This window comes from Aulonocara sp. 'chitande type north' Nkhata Bay, linkage group LG20, assembly GCF_057382095.1.
Source record: "Aulonocara sp. 'chitande type north' Nkhata Bay isolate Kocher_YH1m ecotype deep benthic linkage group LG20, A_spYH_male_GT1.1, whole genome shotgun sequence".
Lineage (NCBI taxonomy): Eukaryota > Metazoa > Chordata > Actinopteri > Cichliformes > Cichlidae > Aulonocara > Aulonocara sp. 'chitande type north' Nkhata Bay.
Genome location: NC_141363.1, coordinates 1,404,068 through 1,429,198, shown reverse-complemented (window position 1 = coordinate 1,429,198; position 25,131 = coordinate 1,404,068). Strand labels below are relative to the sequence as shown.

Here is a 25,131-nt window from a genome sequence, read left to right as displayed (position 1 = left end):
TCCATATGCTGCTTACAGCATTAAAAAAACCAACAAGTTTCAAGCAAAAACAAAATTCTGCTGTTATTTCTGTTTCCATAAACAGTATCCTTGTCACTTCCTTCTTACTGTGATGTTCCACAGAATATACCACCAACAGCTGAGGGCAAAATGGAAACAGCAGCAGGAACAACAGAAAGTCTACAGGACCAGCTATACTAACTATAAGCTTAACTGGCAAGACTCTGCATAGCAGACAAAAGTGGCCGACCAGCTGCTGTTGATCCTAAAAATCAGTTTACATGTTCCTGCTGAACTCATCACAAGACTTCAGAAAAAGAAAAGACACAAGAAACATCTGCTAGTTATTATTGTGATAATACAAAGAGAAATGATTCTGAATAATTACTGCTGGTCACTTAACACGACATTTCAATGCAGTGAGCACCATCGTCTCCAATGTGTTGGGGTTGAGCAATATGTTTTCTATTAAAATTGTTGCCAAAAAGTCCGATATATTGGCGGGTTAAGTGGTTTAAAGTCGGCTGCTGTTGTTTTAGTATCATGTTCACTGTTTTCAGGTCACTTGCCTCTTTTCATCTCTTCTGTAGGCCGAGTGCGACTACGTCATAAGAAAAAAAGTGAATTTCAAACACCTCCAGGAAGAGTGGCGTTCATCTCTTTCCTTAAAGGAAATGGAGTGGAGTTGGTCAATGGGTGAAGCTGTGACACTTTGACCTCTGTAAGTTAAGAAGCCGAATGACTCGCGCACAAACTGTTCTCGTCATTCGCTTATACTGTTGTCATGGTAATGCATCCCTCTGAACTATGCGGGGGTCCTGCACACTCACACAGACCCCCTTATCCTTGCAGTCTGCTGACCAAGTCCTTCACTCCTCTTTTGCTTTTCTGAACCCTGCCATAAGAGGAAGCCAAGGATTAGGAGGGACTTTGCCATCGCATCTCCATAGGGGTTTACCAAGCCTCAGCGTGGGGGGGTGGGGGGTCCAGGCAACAGTAGCTCCGACAGTGGTTTTTGGAGTTTGCTTGGGTGGAGGGTCGAAAAAGGGAAGTTTCACAGCATGGCTGAAAAGTATCTAGATGCACCTTGTTTTTTCTTTGAGTCACTGACTTTCCCAAAGTTTTTTTCTCTCAGGGAGAACGTGAGAATAATCTGTCTGGGCGATGTAAGAGTAGCTCCCAAGATCCGATCCAGAACATGTGCTTGTTGCTCAACAGTATGTTTCACAATAATGAAATAGCAAGTAGCCAAACTAAACATATCCATAGAGACCAGCAGGAGTCCAGCCTAGCTGAACATTAACACCAGCATATGTGTGTAATTGTACGTGGAGATGAGTAAATGTGTGAGAACAGAAAAGGAGAAAGTGGTGAGAAAAAAGGGTCAAAGCAAATACTTTGAGTACCGGTTAAACTGAACTGAGAGAAATGTTCATTCATTCAGTTTGTGCTTTGTTTGTTTAGTCTTAAAGGAAACAATGTCGCATAATGCAGGGCAATAAAAAGGTTAATGATAAAACCGTGAGGCTCACACAGCCTCAGCAAACACACAAGAGTACAACATGAGTTAAGGGCATTGTTTGCATCGAAATAGGAGGAGTCAGGGGGGTTTCTAGGCCTGCAAATCCCTCATGAAGCCCCATATGTTACTCTCCGCTAATTCTTTTAATGTGTTTGCGGGTTGGTGTCTGTCTCTTTCTATGTGTGCATATGATTAGATGTGTGGGTGGATGCTTATCTGTCCCATATTAACAGACAAACAGATTAATGTCATTATTGTTTGTCAGCAACCTCCCGCTGTTAGAGCTGGAGGTGGTTACATCACCCCTTAGAAAAATAGTCCGACAGATGCACAATGCAGCTAAATGCAAATTCAGCTAGATGTGAGTTAAATCGAATTATCCTGTACAGTAAAGTGCGGCTGTTGTGGTTAGAAATCTCCATACGACTCTGTTGATCTATCCTAAAGCAAAATGGCTGCGATTAATTAATAGATGGTGTTTTTGGCCGTCTCTGTGTGTGTTCTCCGTGGGAGTTCTCGCTAGTGTTTGGCCGCACGTGCTGGAACAAAAGAAAGTCCCCTCCATAATGACAGAAAAAGTAATTGATTACACGCCACGCTGAGCAAACAGAGCCAAAGGAGCATGGCACAGAGGCAGAGAGGCCGAGAGAGAGAAGTAGGTGGTGTAAGACAGCGCACCCCGCCAACCTCCTCAGACACACCTCAATCTGCCTCTCATCAACTTTTCATGTGAATCTGCCTCCGACACACAACACCATACTAAAGTATAGGTGCACAAATACACACATCTGTGCCCTGTAACGTTCTCATACTGTATGAGATACACATCTTATTGGTGTTATGGACAGATATGGGCAAATAGAAGACAGCATTTACTGATCTGCAGGCGATATTTGTCAATTCTGTGACGACTAAATGTTCATAAAATATGCAAACAGGCTTAGATTTCTTTGTTTCTCTGAAAAACAAAAAACAGTCTGATCTTTTCTTTTACAAAACAGACTGAAACATTCACTGTTGGCATCAGCTGTCGGTCAAAATGTCCGTCAGCATCAGCCTAAATATGTTGCATCCCCAGTTCCTAATTCCTTAGCCAATAATTTATGTAAACTATGAAAAGCAAACAGGCAGCAAAAATCGTGGGAGACACTGCCAACATTTCCAACAAGCATCAAGTCGACATTCAGAATTTCTTGACACTTTCACTATCGACTCACGGCTGTTCAGCTTAAAGTCCTTCAGTCTTAAGTTTTCACACATACTTCAGCACAATTAACAGAATATCAACAAGTAATTAAAATATTATATTTATGCAAACGTGACTTAACTTCACTGCAATAAACACTACAACTGCATCATCTTTAAAACTCAAGAGAAGGCCTCAAAACTTGCCTTAAAAGCCATTCAGGTCTCTTTTCTTTAGATTCTTCTGACCATACATGCGTCTCACCTTTAACATCCTAACACGGGAGAGATGTGAACACAACTGTGCTCATGCTCAGAAGGGAAAAACCCCTCAAAAAACCATTGAATTTAATGTGTTTTCTCCACGTTTCTCCCACTATATTTCATTTTAATCACAGCTGAAGTTCTAACAACATTTAGAGTGGAGCAGAGTGCTGTGCTGATTTTGGGAGGGGTTTGTAATTGGACCTCAGTGTGAGTCACAGTGTAAAAGTTCGGGGTCTCAGCAATAAGGAAGACCTACATGGCTGAGAGTGAATTAGTAACCAGGTCAAAACCAGATGCAAGAAAAAGAATTCATGAATCAAAAGGTTCAGGATGTGTCTATCTTCATGCTAATACATGTATATGTGACACGTACGTTTTTGGCCAGTAGATGGAGTTGGTGACCAACAAATTTAAGCTGCAATAACATTCATACCTACTCAAAGTACACATGTAGAGGAGTTTGGAGTACATCCCAGTAACACAGGAGATAAGGATCAGAGGCAATGATAAGGTCTATTGAATTACACTAAATTAATAATGCTTTAGATTTAACTTTACCTCTAAAGTGTCTGTGAGGCCAAACATTTAGTCGCCGTCACAAGGCTAAAGTAACCAGTGATGATCTCAAAGCCTATTCCAGGCCTCGCTGGTTTTCAAAACACATTACTTCTCTATTAAAACATTCCTGTTTGTGTTTCACTTCTCTGTAGCTGAAGTGACAGAGAAGCCAGCTCACTGCTGTTGCTTTAGAAAGCACGTGGCACTAAATCAAAGCACTCAGACAGAAATGCTTCAGGGAGCTTAGAGTGTGTGCGTGCGTGTGTGTGCGCGTGCGTGTGTGCGTGCGTGTGTGTGCGCGTGCGTGCGTGCGTGCGTGCGTGCGTGTGTGCATGTCTGTCCTGCTCCACGATGTTTTCATAATTCAGACATTTAGTGCACTGAGCCAGCCTGTCTCGCAGTGTAACCATGGAGACTATGCGTTTACTAATGGGAGGTCGCTTCCACCCAGAAGCTAAAGTGTCTGCACCCAGCAGGGTGGAAAACAGCGCACACTCAACCAGTTGTTAACACGTGAATTTGCGCATGTAGGCCAATTATCACCACAATTAACGCTGTCCATCACAACAATGTGATGCTCAGACACAGGCGCGCTCATTACAGTCACACTGGTCATGCACGTATAGTCACATGCACACACAAACTAGAACTAGTCTGAGCACAATATCTTAGCTCCAGCTCAAATATTTTCAAATACTTAGTACAGAATCGACCCCATTGCTCTTTGTGGTGTTGGTGCCTCTCTGCACACCGGACTGTTTGCACTGTGATGAATATGTAATGATATTTTTTTATGCCTTTAAATGGCAACTTACCTTTGAATATAAAATCTATGAGAGCAGAAAACAAAAAGCTGTTTTTCCTTTAATTTAAAAATGGCACAAACTCTCAAGTTTATATTATTGTCCAACTGTATTTTTACTTAAATGAATTAAAGTAAAAATCAAATAATGAATGCTTCCCGTGGCTGTATATATGCAAACATGCTATTGATCTGCATTTTCGTTTATATTTGTGCAGGTTACACAAAGTAAATCACTGCAACAATTGAACAAATCTGAATGACGCGTACATGAGTGGGAGTCCAGGGGAAATACTGGGAGGGGGACTTGGCTCCAGATGTAAGTAGAGGCCCAGGCTTGAAAAGCACAGGAAACAGATAACTGAGTGACGGGATCATGACTCAGCGTGTGTGCGTGAGTACATGGGGTCTGTGCTCAGCCACGTATAGTCACGGTAAACTTAGTATGTGCATGTGACTCATGTGAGCCATGATGAGTCCAGCGGTGAGTCACATGGTCATCTGTACATGTTTAAGGACAAAAATGAGAATGTTGTGAAAGAATTTTGTTTGCTTCTGTTTCACTTTCATTTTAAAGAACAAAGAGATGAGAAATACAAAATCCAAACAATGCATAATGCATAAGGGGAAATCCTGTGTATTATATACAGGAGGAGATATGTAGTGCGACCTCTGTATGACAGGGTGGTGTCTGCATGTATAATGGATAAGTATGTGTAATAACTTATGGGCTAAGAGGGAGAAATGGAGCACTGGGGCTCTCAAAGCTCAAAGGGTGGAGGGACCAGCACAGAACAAGACAATTCTGCCCTCTAGTGGTAAAATATATATATTAGGTGTGTAGTTTAAAACCGCAGCAAGCAAACACCTGTGTATTACACAGGTTACAGTATAACGGAGCATTAGGCACGACCAGACAAGACTTCTTGGGTCATGTAAAAGTTATTTGAAAAAAAAGAAGATGAAGATGAACATTTCAGGGCTTCATCCCCTCTGTAGGACTCGGTAATACCACTGGGTGTTTATTTACGCAGTTATAGAAGCACATTTAAACATGGTCACCAGAACACGTACAGAATCGCACACAGAAAAACTGCTGAAACGTTTTGATAACTTTTGTTTTAAGAAGCTTTTTTCTTTAAGTTTGACTCTTACCAACATCCATCGGATTCCAATTCAGGACAATACAAATTAACCAACCGTAAAAAATAAAATAAAGCTTAGTTAATCTCCAGAACCGAAATCTCACAAATCTTAACCTACATTTGGACAATAAGTTAGAGCCTATGTGTCAGCACTACCTTTACCCCCTTGCTAGAAACCAGTGTTTAGCCCAGCTTTAAAGTTTAGAGGATCAACCCTGAATCATTACTATTGTATTTCTGTCTTTCACAGTTCTATGTTAAACAGAAGGCACAAACAAAAAGGCTGTTTTTCCCTTTATGTTTGCCTCAGTATGAGTTTGTGAGCCTACTCTGTCACCGCTGTCACCTCTGTTTCTCAATCTTTTTCCTTTAGTCTGCCAACTATTGTTGCTCCTCTTTTAGCCTCCTAACACAAAACACAACATAAACCTGTACAACCACTAATCAGCCATGACCAGATCCCCAGTAACGCAATAAAGGGATGTGAACTGTGTCGCAACTGATTTCCTGGTGACTGGCGGTGCATTTTTGCAGTTACTATGGAGATGTCAAAGTGTGGCCAGGACAAGCTCTTTTTAAAAAAAAAAAAGGTTTAGTTGGACAAGCTCTGCAGGTTACACCCACACTGCCAGACTCACAGTTTATAAGATAATGTGTTTTTGTTCACGGTGCTTAGAGCTGGCCAGTGAAATGCGACGCCGCGTCTACAGTTGAGTTAAAACTGTTGTGTCATATCTGCTCATAGTGGGGCAAGAGCTGCAAGTTGTCCAAAACTAACCGAGAAAGTCCAGAGAACACAGCTTAGGTCATTCTTTAGCAAATCCTCGAAACTTGATTTCTTCTGTTGGTGAATTGTTGGGCGTCTTGTAATTCTGCACGACTGGTAATGGCGTCACCAGGTAACGATCGCCAGGATGGTCACTCCTATGACCCGTCCATCTAATTCGAAGAACTACTCGAGTTCATGGAGGAACAACACGCAATCTTGTCAGTAATTATATCAGCGCAAAAATCCGAAAGCACTCTCATTAACCTCGATCTGACTGGGATTATTTCACTCTGGTCTAATTGTCTGGCTGATAACAAACGAACATAGCGACCCTCCTCTTATAAACTGCTCAGTATTTGCTGCCACAGAAACACGGGGAACAGCCAGCTGTGGTCTCTAAGGGGTTTTGTCTCACATCATAAATACTCTTTTTTTGTCGAGCTCTATTAGAAAAGAGAAACAAAGTTTCGACTGCGTGGACCTCCCCGGGTTAAAGCTGCTACACGACACAACAAACATGCTGATGAACAGTTCTGGAGCTCATGTTTTGTTCTATGATGTGACCTCACCACAAAATTTAATCATTTCTTCCAAGAAATCCATGGCTACTTCAAAACAAAAACTATTCTGGCCATGACGAGCTCTGGCTGCGCTCTCATTGGCTAGGCAGGTTTAGTGACCAGCTTTCCAAAGACATTTGCATTCCAGCTTTGCCAGCAGGTTCTGGTGAGCCAGCGTCGTTAAGGGTCCTGCACATGGAAACCTGCTGGTGAAGCCAGTGGGCCTGCAGCTGAATGACAGGATGATCTCTGTGAGGGGCTCCATAATGCTGACATCATTTTCGGACTTTGCCTCAGGGCTGCTTTCTGACTATAGCAGAGCCAACTGCACGAGGGGGGCTACAGCTGACAATGTCATGGCAGGCATTATGAAAGAGGGCTTGTGATTCATTGCAGATGGGCTCATCAAGACTTTGTTGTGCTGGCAAACCACTAACTCCACTTCTGTCTGTGGCTCTAGGATTGTAACAACTGGCAGGTGGCAGGATTCACCTCACAAGAAATGGTAAGACCATTAATGTGGCCTGTTTTCTTAGTTAGCTTTCCATGTGCTGTCCACATAAAAGAATAACTTACCCATTGCCCAGATCATCAATATCATCATCTTCGTCATCATCTTCATTTGGGCTCTTCCCGCCGAGGTCACTGTCGCTGAGGTAATCTCCCTTCAGGAGGGTCGGGTTGGAGTCGTCCAGGGATTCGATAAGGTGGATACGAGATGCGTGGCTGATCCTGAGGGGCACTTCTGAGTGGGCGTTACCCGTGGACGGAGCATCACCAGCTTGGAGACGAGGGCTAGCTTGACCCTGACGCCATGACAGCGGAGAGGAACGATTTGACAGACTGGAAACTGAGAAGGCAGCGGCTTCATCGCTGTCGTAGCACATAGTCCCCTCTGCACAGCTGTGGAAAGACAAACAAAAAGACCGTTTTTAGGTGATGAAAATAATTATTCACAGCTACATTTTTAACAGACAGGAAATGAATATCTGCGTTTCATTTCCTCTTCGATTTCAATCAATCTCTCCCCACCCTGTATCCTCCTCTCTCAGTGGAACATCACGATTTAAAAAGCATGCACGAGCTGAGATGTGCATGTTTGCATATATGTACACATGCAAGCTATATGTGAGGTGCATGTGTTTTCACATTCCTTTGTGTTGCTCTATGCTCCACGTAAATACATGCCTACTTTATGCAGGCATATATTTGTATAAATGTGTACAAAGTGCATAAATGTCCTGTTCCAAGCCAGCGCAGCACATCGACGCTTAGTGTCTGCACTGACAGTGATGAGAATTAGCATATTAAAAGTTGCTAGCGCTCAAACTGTGTGGCAGCACATGCATTTGCTTGCTACATTAAAATTAATCCTCTCTGCATGATACAGAACAAAGCGGAACCAGCCAATAATAAAGACAGTTTTAAAAGTGCTAATGTTAAACAGGCAGAAAGGAAGTGGAGCCGTGCCCACTCAGATTTTCACAGGCTTTCTGTTTATGTTTATTCAGTATATCAAGTAAAATATGTGTAAAGAAAACAATTTGCTTGCTCACTAATCCGCTTGTTGTATTCATATAAATGTTCCCTCCTAAGTACCCTTTATTCACCGGATATGCGACATCACGCTCACACGTGAATCTTCCATTTTTGGCACAACAGGGAGAGATTCAACGTTATTACCGTGAAATAAAAATATGAATGGCAAAGGAAATGTATTCCAGCAGGGAAGCATCTGCTGATTTACTTTACATGAAGGGAGACTCCCACTGAGGGACACAGATAGGACACATAGCAGGAGACTCATGGACAGGCGGACGGAAGCTCTCAAGGACAAAGTGTGGGGATATGGCGAACTCAACTAGAACCCAGCCCAGGAAACAGAGGAAGCACCGGTGCAATTAATCAGCGCATCATTGCTCGTCTTCTTGTGTGTGTAGATGTGAGTCGTGAGTGTGCATTGGAAGGGTTTGCTTTGAAGCCAGCTTTGAGCTAATCCTGCTTCTCTCCCATTTCAACCAACTCAAAGAGAGCAAAGAGGAGGTGGGAAATTACACACTAACTTACTCACAATACCGATCTTGATCTCAGAGCCTTCATGCAACCAGCTCACCCCAAAACACACAACAACCCGCCCATCCTACCTGTTACTATTTTTTACTCTGACCTGCTATTTTTCTTTTCCTTTGCTTTGGAAACCGGTTTGTCTGCATGCAGTTTGTTCCAAATTAATACTTTTCTCAGTAATCAAAAATGATGTTGTTACTTCACCTGCACAATGAGCCTTTTCCCGGCATCTGTGCTACTATCAGTTATTTTCAGTTCATGTGAAGAGAGGAGAAACAACCCTGACACTGCTGACCTGTGGCTGAGCTGCACGCCTCTCAGGCTGGTCATGGTTTCCTCCAGGTTCTGTCGAAGGTCCAGAACATTCTGCACCGTCCTTTTCCTCTGGGACTCTGGGTCTGCAGGGGGTACACACACGTGAGTGATCTTAACCACAAAAAATTGTCATGCTGCAACTTAAAAACGTCCATGTGCGTTTGAACAGGAGCTTAATGAATACAGATGCACAATAAAATATTAATTGAAACCCAATCAGTGAAGTTTTTCTATATTAGAAATGCTTGCAGTAGACTGCATAGGCTAATAATCACCCAGTGGCAATATCTAGGATTGCATGCAATAATGAAAACAAAGCCAGAAAAAACTCTACAACTATGGACTTAAATGGTGAAACTAGAAGGACTCCCAGATAAGAGAATGCAGAGTAAGCAGGTTTATTTTTCCCCAGATGGTAGTGGAGCAAAATTAATTAAATATGATGCAGACAGACGAAACAACAGGAGGCCTTTAAACCCACACAGCTCTAACACAGTGCCCTGGTGTTTGCTTATTTCATAGTGCCTCCTTGCCCTCTACTTTGTCACTGCCAGAATAAATCAAAAGCCTTTTACACTTCAACCCATCAAGGGACATACTGACATTTGTCTCACCCCTTCCTAATATGCTATAATCTACTGAGATTACGCCACGTGGCGTCATGCTGAGTGGTGTAGCTACACTGCTGTTTCACACATGTGTACATGTACCGTATGTGTTTATGTGTGAGTGTGATTGCAGATAAAACTGGATGAAAATTCTTAATAAATCAATGCAGATATCCAGTATTTATGCTTAGGAATTTACTACTAATTAATTGAACCTAATTTTACTCAAATGTGTCAAACTGCTTCCACTTTTACTCCATGTAGCCAGAAACAAAGACGCCTCACTGGCTTTGACCCCTGCTCTCTCCGACTCCCTGACATGTTTTTGTGCCGAATGAGGAGAAGGTAATAAAAGTGTTATGGTGGCAGATATGGGGCACTCAGTTCACCCCGAGGTTCAGTTCAATAGACCATTAGAACTGACCAGCTGGCTCCTAAGCACGCACAGCACATGAGGGATAACATCAGATCAGTACATCCATCACTGTCACAGAGTCGTTCTGGCCGAGCAAATACGTGATATCTACGCTTCACGTGTTCATGTTTACATATACATTTTGTTGCAATATATTTAAAGTTGCTTATATTACTGTAGTAGTAGCTTCTTTTTCAGCTGGACTGTTGCATTAAAATTTACAGCAAACGGGGCCTAGCTGCTGAAAATAGCCACACACGTACACACAGACAGCAGGCACTCCTAGGAATCAGTCCAGCTGGTTAGTGAGGAGGTGACGGGGTGGAGAGGTCATGCCAATGAGTGAGGGGGGGCTAATTATTAACTGCCACTCTCAACAACAGCTGCTGAATGAACACGTACATTTGTACGTTGCGTCTCGTCACGTGCAAACACACTGAGACACAGTGAGGAAAACGTCAGAGCAGATTTATGAAGCTGGATTGATTTTGCTTTTTCCTATACAGGACGGCCACATAGACAATTGATTGGAAGGGCCCTGGGGACGGGCAGCTCAATGTGGAATCATTGAGATGCAAACCTTTGCGGCTCACATTCACATACACACACCGACACACTGGGAATGTTTAATCACAAAAATAGTCCGGCTTTGTTATGTGGGAGCACTCGTGTGAAAGGAAATCCGAGCTGTAAGAAGACACTTTTTATCCTCAAAATGTTCGTTTTAGGTAATGCGGTCATACAAAAGGTTTAGCAGGAACAAAGAAGCCTGAACACATGCAAACACATGCGCACGCACACACACAGACACAAACACACAACTGCAGGCTTTAATTGGGCGATTTTAATTACCTTAAATGGGAGCTTTGTTTAACATTGGCGTCAAATTGATTGGATACGGTCTGTGTTATCGTGTGTATGTGTGAGTGTGCGCGTGTGTGTGACTTCCTGTCCTGCCTCTGCCCTGGCCTCGGTGGTCCCAGCTGGCGTGTGGGGGGGACGTAGAGGCAGTAGCGTTAAGGGAATTAGGGATGCAAATATCCCTGTCAGGGCTGGCTGCTCCCCAGGGCTGCAGATGAGTTACACTGATTTGGTTTACACTGAGTGCGTGCGGATCCACCTGCCTCTTCTCGACACACTCGTGAACACGCTCCTGCTCTGAAGAGCTGGCCGAGGCACCTTTCATAACGGCCCACTCAGACGCTTGAAATGAGAGTCAGCGAGTCTGAGCGAGACTGTTGTTGTAAGTGCACACACAGGCCAGTATCTCCATCTTAATGCGACTCTGCTCCCAGTCAGAGACACAAAACAAACTGACAGACTTCAAAGCAGCTTTGGTACGAAGGAGGAAAGTGAGCAGGCGTTTTATTTTTGGAAGCCATACTCTGCCTACTGCACCACAACAAGAGGACAGATGGTAAGGCAACACAAATGTACATCGATACGCAAAAAAGCCCCCTTTTTTAGTTTTTTTTGTCCCGTTGAGTGTGGTCAGGTCAAAGCTTGTTAAAATTAATTTCTGCCCTTTGATTTGTCAGATTTGTTCAGGAGCCACGTTCCTGACCCTTAAAAGCAGCAAAGCCAGATGTTTACACGGTCCTCAGGGCTTCAAGTGGTTTGGATGGAGACTGCTTTCAGCTGCACACAAATATTCAGTGGGTCTGTAGAGCCGTGTACGTAGGACCGACTCAAAATGAATCGCAGTGCCTGTCTTTACTTCTAATGATAGAGACCGACACTCAGTGCAACAGTGACTCATTTATGGGTTTTCTTTAATAGATTTATAACCGCAGCGGAGGACGAGGAAGGAGCTGGTGGGTGAATCCATTTCAATTTTTTGTCTTTTTGATTATATTTTATGAGAATCACAAAGGTGAAAAACAAAAATGTCGCTAGCTTGAAAAGAAGAGCAGGAGGTAGGAGTGCCGCAGTGATTATTTGACGGGCAGCAGATGCAGTGAGTGAGAAAAGTGAGGAAAAAACTGCCGTCCACTTGGTTTTCTCTCTTGAGTGACTTGACTCCCCTCTCCATTAGAAACAAACAAACTCCCCACAGATACACTAATGGCTCCGTCCTTGCAGGAGTGCTCTGCTATTTTCTGTGTGAGTATGTTTGTGTGGCAACATCCCATCCTTCTTTGAAAGTGTGCTTCTGTGTCGTGGCTGTAAAATGAGGGTTTGTGTATCTGCTGGCACACGAGTGTGAGAGTGTGTGTGTCGTCACCAGTGAAGGGATTCACTTTTGTGGAATATGAATGAAGGTTAGAGTAATGACTACCATTTCTATTCTTTCCTCCTTCCCTCCGGAGTTCATCTGTCTCTGTCCTGTGCACGTGTGTGCACACATGTTACAGCCACGATAACCTTCCTCAGGCCACGAAACGCTTGTCCCGGGATATATTGGTGTGGTTGAGCGTCACTGGTTTTACACTATAAAATATCTGTACTTACAGCAATGTGTGTACTTCCAGTGGTGGCTTTATGCCCATTTGTGTGCTGCAAAGACAATCATTATAGCATTCCTGACAAGTGACATGCAGAAATACGACAAACAGGATGCAAATAAAACCTGTGAAATTTTTTTAGATTTAGGGCATGCTTGCAAAACATGTGAAACAGGTGTGTAAGAACTTTTCAATCTAATGAGACGGTCATTTATTTTGTATTTTGTTCCCCCTCCTGTTTATTTTTTTGTGAGCTCCGACTCCACTCAGCCTAACGTTACAGCCCTCGGCTGACCCCAGACGGTTTGCAAAACAGGAAGGATTACAACATTCAGCCATTCCTGCACATCTGGACAGGACGGACAAACACATGCTAAATCACACAAATGTGCTTTCATGCATTCATACACACACACACACACACACAGGCATTTATCTGCTTCACTGGGATGTTGCAACAGGATATTAGAGTCCTTGAAGATCAAGTCTGATATGTGACATGAATGGTTAATGAGTTTGTCAAATCTCAATGTGGCATCTGTGCGAACAAAATTTGAGCAGCTTTCTGACTCAAGTGTTGTAACTGATGCACCACAGTACAACAAGTGTGTCAGTACACATTTGTGTAAAGAACGGGGAAAATCCTGAGAGTCAGTCGGCAGCAGTTCAATAAGCTGACTGAGAAATCCACTTAAAAAAAGTCAGAAATCCATAAGCAGGTGAAGCTTCCAGAAGAAGGGCGGAGGGGATGATTAAAACGCACGCCTGCAACGGCAGAAAAGTTTGGACATGATGGCTGAAAATCCACGGATTTTATGTTAAACCCTCCAAACTTCTGTCTTCCATCCTGTCCACCAAAACCTGGCTCTCTTAATGTTGACCCAAACACACAAACACACTTGGCATATTTTCTTAACCACTGCACTATCTGCTTAAAAAGTCGCCACCCTATCCGCTTAGAGAGGAAGATGAGGAAGCTCTAAGCAACTTCAGAGAACTTCAGAGAATCTCACCTCTGATTAAAGTTTAAAACACAAAGACGAGGGACAGCGTGTGTATTCCTCTGTGCTGAGCTAGTAAACATGTCTGACTTGCTGTGAGTGTGTGAGGTGCTTTAAAAGTGACGTAGAAACCTCACATATAAACACACACGGTGTTCAGATGAGGCTAAAAAAAATCAGCTACAATCATCTAGGTCGACGTGTGCATTTGTGTGTGAAGCATAAAAGAAGCCAAATCTAGAAGTTATCTTAGCAGGATCTCTTCAGCTTTTGCTTTTATGTCGCACACATTCAAGCAAGCACCCAACAACATATTTATGCACATGCTAAATAATCTAGGCAGCGTGCCAGGGCGGCCCATAATGCATGGCAGTGTTTGGGTGGATTTCTGTTTGACAGAGTTGTTTCCTGTTAAACTTTATTTTTATGTGTGCTTAAAGCCAGCTGCTGCACATGTGACACAGACAGTCGGCACTCTGTGTGCAATCCCCCGCACGGTTAATGAGGCGATCGCTGAAACAGTAGAACAGATGACATGTAAGTATCTCCAATAAAATGTTCCAAAAAGCAACACATGAAGTGCACACATGCACACAAATCAAATGATGTTTTGAAGCAAACGAAAGCCAAATAAACCCCAGAGATGGAGGACGGTGATCGCAGTTTGTGTAACGCTGCAAAATATCCAACAACTGACAAACTTTGTATTCCTCAGCTCTAACTGCATGTATTTACAGGACATTTGGGGCTTCAAGCTTTTTTTTCTTCGCTCTCCCACCCAGTTTTTCTTCTGTATTCTCAGCTCTGTTTGTGCCGAGACCGTACAAAATTCAATTTCCAGTTCAAGCCTGTCGATGTCCAAACTCCCAGAGGAATCAGAGATCTATAAATCTAGACTAGATGTTTTTGAATGTTACCATACCTGACTGTCAGAAGTGCTAAAGTGTTTAAAAGCTAACCAACTAATGATTTATGGTTAGTTTGACATGAACTCTGACATATTCAGCTAAACAAATATAGTGGAGGTTCCCCTTGTTAGTTTTGCTTTAGCCTAGATTACTCACTGGTGCAAGCTAAATGCAATACTGTCGCAACACTCTGCATGTGCGTGTGTGTGTGTGTGTGTGTGTGTGTGTGTGTGTGTAGCTGACACTACTTCCTTAAAGCAGCTAGAACATGCCAGGAGCTGTGACAGGAACAATGGGCACTTTTATCTGAGACTTTTCACAAGAGGAAAACATAAACAGAATAAAAATAGATGAGTACTAAGTATTTCTCATCACAAGGCAAAATGCATTAACTCTCCCTCTGCCTTTATCTTCTGCTCTCTGTCTTTCTCACACACACACACACACACACACACACACACACACACACACACACACACACACACACACACACACACACACACACACACACACACACACACACACACACACACACACACACACACACACGAATGAAAGAATTCTATATTTTAAGTTAAGTTTGAGCACAAGTGCTCCAATTTGATCAATGAGCACTTAAATCTTTAACAACACAAGTTAAACAAAATACACCCCTGCCACTGTCAGCATGGTACATTACAAATGATATAATGGCATCACTGCAATAACTTACTTGTTTTTAAGTGATAGGCAGTGTGTCTGTGTGTTGTTGTGCAACAGCAAATGAGACAAAAACAAAGTGAGTACTAATATGATTTAGAGGAGGACGGCAGGAAGCAGACAGCACTAATGCAATGGCTCCTGCATTAGGTCTTTAGACGCTAACCACAGAGCACTGAAAACATGCGCACACACCAAATGAGAATAAATGCATAATCATATAAGAACCTATATGCAGAAACATCCCTTTCCTCTGTGAATACTCGCTGTCACATTAAAAAGATGTCCTCTGTCCTCCTGCTGAAACACTGGTACCACAAATATCCTCCCTGCTGTCTGACTTGTGACAGAACACTGCTGCCCGTCAACTCGCATCAGAGTTGAAAAAGAGGAGGAGAAAGCGAGAGATTTGGACAGATGCTTTATTCCTCACTTTCCTTGGGCATTTGTGTTTGTTTGCTTCGTTGCCACCTCCTCAACGGGAGGACTACTGCCCTGAATCCTTCAGTCAGCAAAGCCCGGGGTGTAACCAGCAATCCGACCGCACCCGCATGACATTAACGACTCAGCATTGCCATCACAATGGAGGAACTGATTATGAAAAATAGCCTGCCGCAGCCGAACGGATGAATACGGCAGAGTATAGACAGGAGAGCGTATCTGGAATATGCATGTGTGAGCATGTGCAAGCTTTGCTCTGACACTTTTTCCTGCAGCGCTTTTAAGTTCTCTTGAAGGCTTGTGTGCTCGTTTGGGTTTGTGTGTCTTCCATTTCAGGCTTTGTCGACTTCTCTGTAGGGTTTATTGTTCCTCAGACAGCTGATGAGCACACAAAGAGGAACCATCAACCACACAAACTTGCCCACACACTCATACACAAGAGAATGCCAAACTAAAATTAAATCACACCAGTAGTTAAGGCCGCATTAATGAGCATCCATGTGTCACCGAGTCACGTTAAGTTCCCTTCTGCTGAGTCTTCGTGCTCGGCCAAAATCAAGACCACACAGCATCTTCACTCTTCTAACCTACATTTATATTCCCTATCCCATCCGAAAAGTAAAACTCCCCCAAATCTCTAACCAAACAGATGCCCTGAGGGCTTTAATCTTTAATTCATTTTAGTCTTTATAGCTGGTCTTTTCTAGGGTGATAGATCTGCGATTAGTGGAACGGGGTTGAATCTTCTCATTATCTTTATGCGAGGTTTAATCCGGATGCTTGGTTCTTGTCTTAGGCTGGGTTCTCTGTGGCTGTGCCTACCCCATGCTGGGAAAGGCCACTGCTTTAGGGGCTTACCCTCTCACACACACCTCATTATGGGTGCTGGATGGGACCGGGAGGTGTCATTAGTGGCAGACATCTGAGGTTCAGTGCGTTGGATTACTCTGGCGACCTATGCTGCTCAGTGCCGCTCAGATCGATACATTTCACTGAAAGTAATGTTTATAATTCTCAACTTGCGTGTCAAACTTTCATTTTAATGCTATTAACAAGATATCATATAATACAAGCTGCATTTGGGGGGAATTAACTCTACAAGTCCAGAGCTGCTGTCCGTGGACACGCAAGTCAAGTAATTCTCTAAATCCAATTAGTGTAAAGCGCTTCATCACTCAGTGGTTAAACATGTATGTCCGATTACAGAAAAACAGATGATGCGAACAGTAATCCCAAATCACCTCACAAGATAAACATAAAAGCCAAACCTTGAAATATCCGGATTGTTTTTTCCTCTTTCTTTTGGCGTGTGGGAGGGGTTTACCCCTTTCAAGCACACAGCTGATGGTCTTGGGTTACACATCCTCATTATAGTTCAATGGCATCTTCATTATCTTTACCTGTTACTGTAGGCTCATCTCAAAAGGACAGCGTCTCAGTGCATGTGGTCTGATGTCATGTAAAATGACATGCACAAGACACAAGCACATATTTTACTCGCAGTAGCTCAAAGCTAGCACATAGCTTCCATAACAACAAGGCCTTGACCAAATTAAGGTTCATTTATCAATTCGTAATACGGTACACTACAGGGATCCATCAGGCTCGTGTCTTCAGGACGTGGAAAAGCAGAAGGTGAGACTGTATATAGGAAGAAGAGTGGATATCTGGGAATGATCCACTGAACATCCATAATCTATCTTCCATGACAGAGCACACGGAGCAGAAACCAATTAGCCAAGCATCCCATCGGAAATGGAGAAGCAGATACGATAAAGGATGAGCCCACAGCTGCAAGCTACAGGGCAAGTTACAATTAACCTCTCCCTAACACACATACAAGCACAACACACACACACACACATTTCCATGAGTATGCACACAAAGCTACCCTACATACTTGCCCATTTCAGTAATAAACCTCTGGCAGGTAAGAAGAGACCGTAATGACCCAAAGCTACACTGCATTCAGTCATTTCAATCTCAGATAGAAATATAGGTCATCGCCTATTACTATTATTTTCCTTCAGGGTGTCTCTTTCTTTCATTTGTCTCACTCCATGAATCACATTATACCCTTTCCATTTTTTTTGTCGCTAATCTCCATCATTACCAGGTTTTCCTGTCATCCTCCTTTTCTCTTTTTATCTCCCTCCTCCCTACCTGGCTGCCTCAGTGTAGGTGTGGCCAGCAACATCACAACAAGGAACAAGGTCACACACAGATGATACAAACAACACACACACACCATGTACAGTAGATACACACACAGGGCTGCTGGGGCAAGGTCAAACATGCTGCGATTTGGGGCCGTGCTGCAGGATGCAGGCTTGTGTAGAGTGAAAGAGAGTGGAGCAAAGATAAAGGTTTGATGATGAGCAGAAAATGACTTCCTTGCATCAAGCGAGATATTACGACCTACTGCACTCCTCTTCTCATCTCACCTGTTCTCTGATGCTATCTGGTACTCCTAGAGGGATGGAAAGAGAAGGAGCAATAGAGAAATGCTCTCGAGTTTGTGTGTGTGTGAATGAATAATGGATGAAAGGTGCAGATTCAAACTCTGTTTTGACCTATTAATCACAAACTCAGTCACCATCGTCACGGCACACCCACAGCAGCAAGAACTTGGAATATATAATGTGTCCCAGCGCTGCCATGGACAATCTGAGCACACGTGTGACCGCGCGGATGCTCGAACGCTACCTGCCCATGCCGCCACCCACTCACTTTCCCCTTACTCCTCATGCACGTTGCCCCCGGTAACAGGGGGATGGGGTGGGGGTGGATAGTGACCATCTGTCAGTGGCCCGGAGATCAATGAAACTAGAGGGGGTGAGGGGGTCGAGGGAGCGAAGGAGTGGTGCGAGGCTAAATAGGTGGCCCACTGTGACCGGAGCCTGGCTCAATATGCGGCCGTTTTATTTACAGACTGAAGGACAACACTCCCACCAGTCCCACTCGCACGGCCTTTATTAACGACTGACCGATTTTGGCAGGCCGGCAGAAAGATGCCGTTTACATACAGTGATGCAGTAGCCAATACATACGCTTGCTGGTGTTAAAATGTGCTGCTAATTTTAGAATACGTTCCCATGCTATCGAGGTTGCTGCAATAGAGATGTAAACATACACAGAGATCAGGGAATAATGGTGCATTAATGTAAATCTAGCACACTGTGGCAGTGGGTCAAATGAGAGGAGGCAACACTGCAGCGTATGTTGACTAATTTATCAACAACACAACAATGTCAGCCCGGGGAATGCTTACTCCAGCTTCTTTGTAGGAGCACACACTGCTTGTACACATGCACATATACACACACGTACAGACACAAATGCATACGGCACAAGATTGATTTGGCACATTTGAACCAAGCTTGTGTAACTGTTTACAGTGTTGTCAACAGGGGGAAATTCACCACTTTCAGATCAAGGGCTGTCACTATTTTATAGTGAAAAGCACTAAAATAAAACAGCACAGACACACTCAAATACACATACACAGTGTAGTGTGCTGCAATAGAGACTGGACTCATTTAAAATGCACTGTTGATGCTGGTGCTAGAGCCAGAGCTGGAGGAAAAGGTTTGGGTGTGGAAAGGAGAGAAGAGCAGAGATATTCAGTGTGTAGAGTCACAATGCTTCACCGTTTGTTTCTGTGTTTCAGTTTCCACTAAAACAGTAATTAACCTCACATCTTTGCAGCCAATTGTAAGTGAGAACAAATAACCCAAAGTAACCAAAAAACTGGGACAGAAATCACAGACTCACCCAGTATTTGGCTGAACAGCAGTTGTTCCAGGTCTCCCAAGACTGTAACCACTAACTCTGGATCCACCTTTAAAAAGCTCTTATCGTCCTCACCCTCCATCCCCTTCCTCTCTTTCTTTTCCTCCGCTGACAGAGCCGCAGGTTTGGATTTCTCCCCTAGTTTCTTGCCATTAGTTCCAGTAGTCCCAGCTCCATTGGAGTTTGCTTTGGTTGGGTGATCAGCTGGGTCTGTATCTGCATTCTGGGCTGTCTCAGAGGCCTTGCTAATTGGCTTGACCTCAGCATAAGGTCCCCGTGGTTTGCCAGGTGCAGGGATTCGACTTGGCTTGCCTATATTAGAAGTCACAGAAGGGGAGCAGAAAGACTTTGGCTTCCCCTGAAAGAGAGACTGTTCTGACTTTGAAAGTGTCCGGGACAGTGGTGGTCTCCCACCACCAGCTTGACCTGCCTTACTCTGCCCCGCTTTGTTGGTCACAGTGCCAGGACGGCTCGTGTCATCATTCCACCTGGTAGACTGGTACAGGTGCAGCTTCTTCTCAGCATCGGTGAGCACAGACAAGTTGCTGAGTGAACGCTGTTTGCGAAGCCCGGACTGACTGGGGATTGGAATGGGGATAGATCCGGAGGTGGGCCGGTAGACCTTGAGCTCTGACCCAGAGGGACGCACAGGCCCCTGGGGCAGAGCAGAGGGCTTGGCGGGTGGTTTCCTTGATGCCATGGCCTGGGATGAAGTATCCTGGCAGGGGACAGCAGCAGACCTGAGGTCCAGCTCTCTGGGCTTAGCCGTCATGCTAATGTTAGCCACATTAGCCTCCAGCATCCCTCCTGCAGAGACCCAAGCAACAGCATCAATGATACACTCTGACACAGACACAAGCGAAAAACACTGAAAGACATGGAGGAAGGAAGGGGAAGCCAAAAAACAAGACAAAGACTGTCTGGTCTGCACTCCCTCTTCACTCCAGGGTCAAGACAGCCAGACTCCCCGTAGTGAGAGACTGTGGCTTCACCCCTCTATTGCAAATGATGAGTGGGTTAGCAGAGTGACAGCCTTACTCACTGCTGGTAATCCATGGATCTGCAGATCTGCGTCCAGCGCCTAAATCCACTCCCTCACAGCATGTCTGCAGCTCCCGGAGCCGCACAGATGACAATAGTGCTGCCAGAATAAAGCACAGCACTGACCAGCGTCTCTCTCCGTGTCCCCCTCTGCTCCTCTCTCCCTTGCTCTGCGCTCCCTCCTGTTCGCCAGGCACGCAGCAGCCGACTGACAAGAGAAACGGTCGCAGCAGCGACGTCCCCCACCTCCTTTTTTCTCTCCTCCCTCTAACTCGCCTTCACTCTCTGCCTTGCTCACTCTACCCCCGCTGCCTCATTCACCCTCCCTCTCCTTCTTCCTCCCCTTTCCATCCTTCTTTCCTTCTTCTTGTCTCTCTCTCTCCTCCCACTCGCTGATTCACTGCCTCTCTCTCTCAAGCACACGCCGCATACGCTGCGTTATGCTGCACACCAGTGAGTGCAAACACAAGGGCTTGACGACAAATTACCAGCATTTCCCATAAACTCAGCTTTTTGCTGTTCCTGTTTTGTAATAAAAGATTTCTTTTCATGAGGGAGGGATGCTCTGAATGCGAACGCTGAATTCTACTGTCCCCATCCATTTATATTTAGGCCCAGTTATTTAATAACTTCAATGCTTTTGAAGTTATTAAATAATTTTGAATCAAAACATGCCCCACCACCCCAAAGAAACACACACACTGTTCCAACCCCTCAGCAATTATTCATAATCACATTAACTGCTCTATTCATCCATTCATATTTAGATTTCCTTACGTGCCCTGATCACCAGAGGCCCACCCGTGATTAAGCTGATTTAAATTATCTGGGGAAAAAAAGCCATGACTGCAGGATCAGCCAAGGAGACGAGGATATGCATTTGTCAGTGCTTAATACACAACAACACAGGCCACTAAACACGCTTCAATTAGTAGCTAAAAGACCCCAAATGGTCATCATATAGCTAAACGCCCCCTCCCCACCGGCCACATATCACCACACCACTCCATCGCTCTTTCCTCATTTCCCTTTATTCCTTTCCTTGTTTCCAGCATCACCCCCTCCCTGCCTTCTAGTTAAATCAGATGCACACGCAATTAAGTTTTCAGGGTACAGATTCATCACATTCGAAATCCATCCGACGATACCTCAGTGTTTAAAGCGAGCGCACATGAGCCTGCGTGGCTAAAGTGAATGGATGTTGACGTCTTTGTTTTTGTCCGTCTTCCCGTGCGTGTGTGAGTGTGTGAGTGTGTGCGTGGGCTTTTCTCTATGAGTGTGTCACATCGATGAGACAGGCCCAGAGAAGCCGAAGCTCCGGTCCTGGGCCTTGGGTTGCTCTTGCACGTTTAGCTATGTCACTTGATTGCGGTAGACATGGCATTTCAATCAAAGAAGGACCAAGAAGAGCTTCTTCTTCCTCATCCACCTTATCATTTTATTGTTTAGCAGTTATCATCGTCATGCCTGTCACTGTTCACTTCAAACACCTGCAGAATCTATTCTCCTGATTTCTCGTAACACACAGGACTTGCTTGAGATCTGATAATACAGCACAGTGATGTATTTGTTTTAATTCCCCATTACAGGTAATAATGACAGCAGGTTATAAAACGAACTTCAAGTCCATCATAACCCATTAACAATCAATATAGCTGTTTGCGCCATCATTTATTTTTGCGTTGTAATGCATCCTGTCTGAAAACTGGTTCTCAGAGTGGAGTGTTTAGGGTCTGGGCGTATTACCATTACTGTATGTCGATTTTCTGTAATATGCAGGCAGTAGTGCCTGCAGCTATGACGTTATCAGGCCTCAAACTGCTGGGAGCAGTATTCAAACAAGCAGGCCGTTTTCTGTTACATTTGCATAAATCAGTTGACACTAAACCCGAATGGAAACAAGCAACGTCCTGTTTGCACACTTTCCAAACTCAGTATTAGAGAGGCGCTTTAAATAACGGCTCGTTTTTTATCAGTAACCAAACTGGCGCCAGCCGAACCTAAAAGTGACGATGACAGGCTCTTAGTGTGCGTGCTCGCCCTTAGCCTAAAAACTATTTGGCCTTGAATGTGTGTGTGTGTGTGTGTGTAATACAGTAGCTGAGTACATACAAAAATACAGACGCTCTATGGATGTTTTATTGTGAAAAAGCTATAGCCATCAATTAGAGGCAGCAAACTTTAATAAAGGGCCAATGTTGAGGTGGTTATGCCACACTGAAGCCAGAGGTGCCTGGAGACAGTTATGGGGGCTCTGGGGGCAGGTAGCAGGCCAGCAGTGCGAATGAGGAGTGTAATTTAAGGCTAATAGGTGCTGTACGTCAGCTCTTATACCTCCCTGATGAGGGATTAAGGTTAGTGAGTGACCACATACAAGGCAGGTCTGTGGTGTACAGATGCGTGTGGTGCAGATACGCGTCATTGCTCTTGAAAGCATATACATGCAGGTAAAGTGTTGGCAGCACACAGCCACTTGTTTGTTCCAGTGCTGGTCTCTCTGGCTCCACAGTCTAATCACCTTTATATGGCTGATGTAAACATGCTGTATATTCTCTCCCTCTACACACACACACACACACACACACACACACACACACACACACACACACACACACACACACACACAGTCTGTGCACCCTGACTAACTGACCTGAGCAATCTGGCCTGACATCAAAGACACTGGCAGTTTCAGAGTGTGATGAGTGCCAGTGTTCAGCAGTAGGCTACACATTCAGCACGGAGCAGACTCGTAGTATGATGTGTGTGTGTGTGTGTGTGTGTGTGTGTGTGTGGTCGCGTATGTGGAGGCAGGCAGACGGAGGCTGACCACAGTGTCTGAACCCTTGGGAAACTTCTTATGACATCAGGCAAACAGTTTAATTCCAATATAAAGAGACTTTTAAGCAAAGTTAAGCAAAGGCAAGAGAGACAAGTACGAATAACGTGTGAAGAGTGAAAGGATGGTTTGAAAGCAGGGTGAAACAGAAGCAGAAAGAGAGGCAGACAGACACAGACAGAAGGAAACTGGCTCAGTGCTTTGCATGAATATACTTGGCCTAGCATCTCTAAACAGATCCGCCACTACTCTGATGGAGGAGTCATGTGAAGCAGCCAGTAGGACACGCTTACTCACAGACACTGTGTACCACATTATATTCATGTTTACAAACTTGCACAACATTTCCACCTTTAAAGGAAAAATACTGCGAAGAGGAAAGATCTGCAGATCTAGGTGCAACTGCATGTAACGCGGACCCCTAAACTTGTAGAGGAACAGTTCCCATTCAGGCTAAGCAGATGGCATGTGTTCTCACTTCTCACGCACTCCCTCTAGGTTCCTCTTGTTTTGAGTTTGTTTTCACGAGTAAAAATAAAAGTTGCTATGAAGATGAGGCATGCAACAACGGAGTGAGGACGTGAGAAGAAAATGATGAAGTGTGATTGAGAATAGAAGATGCAGAAAAACGGAGCAAGTCAAAACAAGGGGAGACCCGAGAGCATCAAAGAAGCCTAGCAGATGATATTAGTGGGGGAAAAGTAAAAAAAACAGTCAAGTTATAGCCCAGAAAGCAAGTCAATGAAGAAAGTGAGAAGAGGAGGAAGAGGACGGGTGAGGAAGGATCTCTGTGTGTTTGCCAGAGAAGCAAAGGAAGTCTGTAAGACAGAGAGGGGATATCCTGCTTCGCTGCCTCGCCACTCCTGCTACATTTGCTTTTGTCCGCTAACACACCAACGCGTGGGGTCCACAGGACACACAGAAGAATACCAGACCATGACACACTTCTCCACGAGGGACAGCTCATACTCACACACATGCTGGTACAGCGCAAACACAATGACATGGCTATTAATGTCCTGTTTACACACAAAACACTGAAACGGCAATCTGACTGATACATACAGTGTGTGGCTTCCTAGCGGAATTGCGTGAATGAGGGAGCGAGTTGTTCACAATGACACCTCTTTAGTGGTCTTATCGAGCGCTGATGATGCACAGCATGAGTCACTGGCCTGAGCATTTGGGAAATTCAGCTATCAGTGACAATAATGTGAGTGCATCAGTCAGCTAATCCAGCGAAAACACCACCAGAGCGAATGCCAGACGTTGGTCAAATCTCCCGCTAAACCAACTAAAATGCAGGGAATATTTGCAGGATGTGAAAAGGGAGAATTTGTGTGTTTTAAAAGGTATAACTCTTTGTAGACGCTCCCTCATACATGCCCCAATGTTGACATTATCAGCACATTTCCCAGGAGTATCCCATAATGATCTGCTCCTGAGTGTGGTTGCCTAGCTACAGCGTGGTGTGCAAGCAATAGTGGATCATCATGCGTATAAATGTAGACGAACAGTAGTATTTGCCAAAAATAAATAAATAACATTAATTTGAAACCTCCTAAAGCTACAGTGTGTGTTTATATGCTGGTATGTGCGTGTTTTTTGATTCCCGGTGGGTTATTAATTAGATGTACTTGTGACTTCATTCCTGTGTCCGTGGGCGTGTGCTCCAACATAGACAGGTTACACGCATGAGTGACTTAACTTGACTCCCTCGGCTAGGAGTCACCCCACAGGTCAAGAAGCATCTTGC

At 44.3% G+C, this 25,131-nt stretch overlaps 1 protein-coding gene across 6 annotated transcripts in view; it reads right to left on the bottom strand.

The window, feature by feature from the left end:
* The window catches only part of nav1a (neuron navigator 1a), an 80,193-nt gene that overhangs the window by 41,108 nt on the left and 13,954 nt on the right, over positions 1-25,131 (bottom strand). For 4 of the 6 annotated variants that reach the window (XM_086276933.1, XM_086276934.1, XM_086276935.1 and 1 more), the window contains exons 4-6: positions 19,481-20,305; positions 9,171-9,273; positions 7,385-7,711 (exon numbers count right to left, since the gene is read on the bottom strand). In XM_086276933.1, the coding sequence (XP_086133059.1) occupies positions 7,385-7,711; positions 9,171-9,273; positions 19,481-20,305 (1,255 nt within the window). Of the gene's footprint in view, positions 1-7,384; positions 7,712-9,170; positions 9,274-19,480; positions 20,306-20,536; positions 20,759-25,131 lie in introns of those variants that run through there. The other 2 variants (XM_086276938.1, XM_086276937.1) reach the window with 2 other exon arrangements.